The following is a 6,488-nucleotide window of genomic DNA, read 5'->3' on the forward strand; positions in this document are numbered from 1 at the left end:
AACTAATAAAATTATTCGTTATCAATACATGTAAAGGAAAGTGTATACATATTATATATATTATATCATCTCAATATACATGCATATGTTATAATGGATATCAAACAGTTAAAACGATATTCAAACTGTTCGTGCATATAAAATAAATATATAAATACATGTATATATATGGAAGATAATTTCGTCATAAATTAACACTGTTAGAATTTTTTAAAATAATGAAACAATGTTCCGGAAACAATAATACGAGGGGGCAGTCTCGCTATGAATGGGGGAAGGCTGGCTATAAAGTGAGCCTTCCCCCCGGAAGAACGGCTATATAGTGAAACTTCCGTGGGGGAAGTCTCACTATATAGCCAGCCTTCCGGGGGGAAGACTCACTATATAGTGAGCCTTCCGGGGGAAGCCTCGCTATGGGGGAAGTCTCACTATACGACACCGGTGATGTTTTTCGAGATGAAATTGGAGATTCGTTGTATTTCCTAAACAAATTAAAACTAAACCTTTAAATTTGAATGTTCATTAAAATTTGGAGCTATTCTCTGGGAGAAGGACTGGAAAGGAAAAAGAATTCTTTTCCATTGTGTAGATATTATCCAAAAACGTCGATCCTCAGATTTACAAATATCATCTTTTATAAGAACTCGATGCTTTTGTGCTGCTCTCTATAACTTTGACATTTATGGTGAACACGTATTAGGAATTAAAAACATTATAGCTGACTGTTTGTCTCGCTTAAAGCTGGAAAAATTCAGGCAAGCTGCTCCCCAAGCAGAGGAAACTCCGATGGTCTGCTCACCGGTATCAGAAGTAATCTGGAACTCGGACAAGTGGTTGAAAAATGATGAACAATTCTGTGAAGAAAGTACAAGATCAACATACAGACAAGGTTTTGAGACGTACAAACATTTCCTTTCAATACATGGTGTTGTTTATGATGTTAAATGTCCAAACATATCGGAAGATATTCTTGTACATTTTGTAGCATATTGTCAACATAACTTGTTGCTTAAATATTCTACAGTTCGATTATATTTGTGCGGAATCAGATACATGTTTTTAGAAATGGGAATTCCAAACCCTTTTCAATCTAAATATCACTCAATGGAACGATTGAAATTAATCTTAAATGCAATCGGAAAAGTGCAAAGTAAAGATCAATTTAAAAATAAGGTTAGATTGCCTATCACAGCTCGCATAGTACATAGAATTTGTACAGCTTAAAGGAACTGCATGTTCAAAGAAGATGGGCGAACAAGACGGGCAGAATGCCTATAGCGTCAGATATTAAGAAATCATATTAAATATGTGAATTGATTATTTAAATTAACTTATAATTATTTAAATTTTTGAAATTATGAGAAAAAAAAACTTTTCTGAGAGAGAAAAAAATCTCGTGAAAAATTTTCTTTCATAAAATTATTAGATGGTATTCGAGGGATTCGAACCCTAGCAATAAAAATCTGACGTATCAATAGTATACCGCTTTGAGACTAACGCGTTAACCACTATGCTACACCACTCATGGTGATTTAAGGCATTTAAATCATGTTTGTGATATGACCCGCGACTTAATGGACTGAAGTATTTCTCGGAAAGATGCTAATGTTGTGTCATAAAAGTGTACTTTTAAGGTATAGTGGGTCTTCTTTCCATGTTTTTGAAAACCAAAAAATGTGTATTTTATTGCACACTTTTAGGATCATCTTTCAAAAAAATGGAGAGAAGACCCACCCATATTGAAAAATTTTGTTTAAGTATGAGAAAATGATCGTTTTTGTTCTTTTTAATGTGTGTAAGCTTTTTCATAGGCAAATATTTTCAGTCTATGTGAGATTTTTGTAAATTGTAGAGATTTTACATAAAGTATACTTTAATATTAGATGAAACATCAAGTAAAATTTGGATTCAATTGGGATTAAAATTTTCACTTCTTATCTGTCGCACTATAGGCACTCTGCCCGCCTTATTCACCCATCTTCTTTTATACAAATGTTATGTTAGAGGCTATGTATGTTACAGCTTTTTTCGGATTTTTCCGTTGTGTTGAACTGACAATTCAACAGAAATTTGATCCATGTTGTCATTTAAGCTGTGAAGATGTCCAAATTCACAAAGATTGTGTTAAGACATTTTCAAGACTTCTAAAACAGATCATTTTCACATGTTCTAGTATTGTATTGTACTCAAAGGACACAAAGGTATGCCCAGTAAAATCTATGTGTAAATACTGTAAACAAACTTTTAATCGCGACGACTTTCAATATACCAGGGTGAAATAGTTTGTGACGATTAATTTTGCCTTTTTGGATCTGTTGTTAATGGACAGAGAGACCTTCAGGACCGGTTCGCGGCGAGAAATATTCGCGATGACAAGTCTATCGCGATCTTCGCGAAGATATCTCGCACGCGAATAAAAGATGGTTTACAATACATGCAGGTGAGAAAATTCTGTTATGCTGGACCTAAAGAAGCCCTTTTCATTAGAGAGGATAAACTCTGAATCAAAACCAAGACTTTGTAAGATAAATTACAAGTGTTCAATGAAATATGATCTTGTAACATCAAGGCAAATTTGTAAAATATTTTAGTAGTATTGTAAATGAATTTTTGGAACGCTCAATTATTTTTTCTGTTGTGTTTTGAAAAATAAATGTTTTTTTTTTAAGAAATGTACAAGTTTATAATAGGATAGCTTCTTTAATACCTTCTAGGTTCATCTGCTTCACCAGGCTCTTGGGATGAAAAACTTACACAAGCTCAAATTTTATCTCGGTCTACAGAAGGAAATGTGAGACTAAGCTCAAAAGGAAGCTCATATAAGATTTATGTTCTTAGAGAGCTTACGTTCATGAACATTTCCATACTGAAAATTCTTAAATGATGCATTTTTATCACAAAAGAGTGGGCTCATTGGGGCCGCTAGAAAAACAAAAAAAAATAGCATACTAACTTTATTTAATCGCCGAAATATGTCTGAAATATTGCCGACACGGCGTTAAAAAATAATAAACAATCATAATCAAGAACTTTGAATGGACTCAATGCTTTAAGGTCCTGCAAGGGTCCAGTTTCTATTTCCATGATACATGTATCTATAAATTGGAGGAAAAGGAATACTTTTATGCTGGCCAAACCACTGCTCTGTCCATTTTGCACGATATGAACCTGAGGATTCAATACTTTAATTATGCATTTATGCAATTTGATGCTTGGAATTGGGCTCTGAGGAGATGCTTTCATTTTACTTGAACCCCATACAAGATGAAGATTGGAAAGAAATTTTGTGTCAGTTACTCACGCACTCACCTGCAATTTATTTTATAATGAAATTTAGCCGTTGATAAAATCCACTGTTACTTTAGTTAAGTGTATATAAATCAAGAACAGTATCATCTCCCTGATGGTGAAATAACTTGTATCAATAAGTAACACAAGTGAAATAAAATAAGTAACATGCATTTTCTTAAATTTGCATTGTGCTTAGTTTTACAGAAACCATTTAAGTAATAGTTATTGTATATTTATTATGGTGTATCCTGATTTATTTGGACGAAGGGCGGTGACGAGTGCGAAGCACGAGTCTCCGCCCTTCGTCCAAATCAATCAGGATACACCATAATAAATATTCAATAACTTTCTTGTATCATGGCCAATCAAAACATCAATAATCGGTGATCAATGCGTGATTTTTAATTAGACCAATAAAAAATCTAGTTTTTTTCAGGTGACTATGTGCATGCTCTTTCCTTCCCGCCAGTATTTTTTCTAATGCGCATTTTTCCACCGAGTTCCAAGAGTAGAGGATGTCGTTTCTTGATTTCTTATCTAATGATCAGGACGATGAGGACTTAATTTTATCTCAGGCCTGTGAAGAAATCGAAATGAACTATTGTTTTGGAGAAATTAAACTAGAGGATTACGACATGGATTTTGACCCAGACCTAGGGAATCTTATGGACTTTGACTTGGGCCTTGAGATCGAGACAGAGAATGGCCGAGTTAATCGTGAGAATCTTGACACGTGTGACATGGATGTGAAAATAAAAACTGAACAAGTACAGAATTTCGAAGAACCGCGATTTGGTTTTGAAGTTGAAGAAGAGGAAATTCAAGCGTTGATAGAGAGTCAAGAAAACCGCAACACGAAAAAAAAATACACGTTGGTCATATAACATTTTTGAAAGCTGGCGGCGTGAACGAAATGCGCAATGTCAAGGGCAAGAACTCTTAATACCAGAAATCGAAACGATGGACGCAGTGCAGCTGAACTTTTATTTAGGGAGATTCATTATGAGAGTACGTAGAAAAGATGGCAACGAATACCCCGCTAAAACATTGTACTACATTAGCTGTGGGATTTTAAGGTATCTACGGGATCATGAAATTTATGACAAGAACTTTCTCGATGCGGCGGATCCAAGATTTGCGGGATTCCGTAAAATATTGGACAGTAAAATGAAGGACGCATTAAGCAGAGGAGTTGGGGAAAACGGAAACAAGCAGACCCAATTCTTCCCGAAGATGACGCTAATATCTGGGAAAAAGGAATTTTCGGGATTAACAATGCGGAAACCCTACAGAACAGTTTTTTTTATAGTTGCAAGTTTTTCGGATTACGGGGCCATGACGAACATCATTCCCTCCAGTGTGACCAGTTTTTTCTCGGTGCGGATAATAGGGGGGAATTCATTGAATTCACAGGCAGATCAACAAAGACCTTCAAAGGTGGACTAGCTCACAAAGAACTACACAACAAGCAAATACGGCACTACTGTCAGCCCGGTAAGTCCTCTTCCCCCTCTTAATTTTTTTCAGTATATATATATATATTTAGGCCTATTTAACCAGAGACATGTCTATTTTGAAAATATTGTAAATTTTGAGTCCACTGTTTATATTGCATGGGCGTCGGAAGCAAATTGAAAATGTGGGGGGGGGGGGGGGCTAAACCTACAAAAAAGGTAAATCCCGATTTTCAATGACTGCATTATGTCTATTTTTTCAAAAAAAAAGGGGGGGCTAAAGTCCCCTCCCCCTGTTCGTACGCTTATGTATTGTATTCAAAGATTGCGCCTTTAATTTCTTTTTGTTTTCTCCACACTTAGAACTAAAAATTGTGGTTTAAGTAAAAATTTAATTTATATTTCAACTTTTTTCAGGGGAGCGCTGCATGGCTGATTATTTTAAAGTACACCTAGATGCTCTGGGAAATGAAGGATCGTTTTACCGCCGACCACTGGCAGGCTCGCCCCCTCGTTATGGCTCGCAATTAGTGGGTGTTAATAAATTAAAATCAATGATGAAGGTCATCTGTGAAAAGGCCGGTCTTAAGGGAAACTATACAAACCATTCAGGGAAGAGAACATGCGCAACGGCACTCTATCAAAACGGAGTCGACGAACAGGAGATTATGGGTCGAACTGGGCATCGGTCGGAAGTGGGAGTACGGGCCTATAAACGTGGAAATGCAGAGATAGCGTGCACGGTGTCCAAAGTTTTGAATCCTCCAGAACCTAAATTACCAAAGATGGAACCCAAGGATGCCCTTGGACCTCTCATGGATATATCAACATCCAATGAAATTAACATTCCTGATAAAGTGGAAGTTTTGGGTCAGACCGGTGGTAACAGTACATTTAACAACTGCACTTTCATTTCGTATTAGTGTACTGTATATTGTGGGATATATGACTGTGTGTTGCGATTTGAAAAAAAAAAAAACAACTTTTATTTCAGTGACAAAAGTGTGTTGCAATTTGAAAAAAAAACAAACTTTTATTTCAGTGACAAAAGTATTGTCTTAATATTTTAAAAAACGCATTTTATTGAGTCTGTAAATTCAAATTTGAAAAAAATTAAAATTGTTGAAATTGACTTGGTGTTCAATAATTTATTTACACAGCACAGTTTTTGCTGGCTCCGCCCATTTACACAGCACAGATTTTTCTGGCTACGCCCATCGGTGTATCTCCAGTTATTGTACACTTGACTTCAAAGGAAAAACACCGCAGCCATGATACAAGATGTTTTTATGTAAGCTTTTGCACTTATACATAATTTGGTGTGAATTCATTATTTATATCCATTTTTTAGATTTCAATTTTAAAGAAATTCAAGATCTTCTCATCGACCATTTTGCATAGTATTTAAAGATAAATATTTCGTCAGTCGTGAAAATTAGTTTAGATTAATTAGAGATTAATTTTATATTGATGATTAGGGAATAAAACGTGACAAGAATAAATTGTTCGTTTACAGAATACATCCAGAATTATGCAGCAAAATATGAATGTATCAGAATTTTATTTACCTAAAACTGATCATGTAACAATACCCTGGGAATATTTTCAGTTAACGGAAGCAGATGACATTCAACATTTTTGATTAATTTATCGTTTATTACACAAATCTTTTTTTGAAGGCGATGCTCCTTATGAGCATCGGCCGGCGGGTATATACATGGGGGGAAAATTTGGGTCACTTAG

The 6,488-nt window shown here is 35.3% G+C and overlaps 1 protein-coding gene across 1 annotated transcript; it reads left to right on the forward strand.

The window, feature by feature from the left end:
* Positions 1 to 3,806: 3,806 nt before the first annotated feature.
* LOC134275121 (uncharacterized) lies at positions 3,807 to 6,020 on the forward strand. The gene is made up of 3 exons (XM_062757363.1): positions 3,807 to 4,058; positions 4,479 to 4,785; positions 5,163 to 6,020. Exons 1-3 carry the CDS (start codon positions 3,807 to 3,809, stop codon positions 5,666 to 5,668), a joined length of 1,065 nt encoding a protein of 354 aa, XP_062613347.1. The 3' UTR covers positions 5,669 to 6,020.
* Positions 6,021 to 6,488: the final 468 nt, after the last annotated feature.

This window comes from Saccostrea cucullata, unplaced genomic scaffold, assembly GCF_032062105.1.
Source record: "Saccostrea cucullata isolate Sc308-1 unplaced genomic scaffold, CSIRO_AGI_Scuc_v1 ctg1359, whole genome shotgun sequence".
In the NCBI taxonomy this organism is placed as follows: domain Eukaryota; kingdom Metazoa; phylum Mollusca; class Bivalvia; order Ostreida; family Ostreidae; genus Saccostrea; species Saccostrea cuccullata.

Bases quoted from the DNA above. Each gene is read 5' to 3' on its own strand.
- LOC134275121 (XM_062757363.1), top strand. From the start codon at position 3,807: ATGTCGTTTCTTGATTTCTTATCTAATGATCAGGACGATGAGGACTTA. The intron at 4,059-4,478 runs GTACAGAATTTC...CGCATTAAGCAG, and splicing joins TGAAAATAAAAACTGAACAA to AGGAGTTGGGGAAAACGGAA. The intron at 4,786-5,162 runs GTAAGTCCTCTT...AACTTTTTTCAG, and splicing joins ACGGCACTACTGTCAGCCCG to GGGAGCGCTGCATGGCTGAT.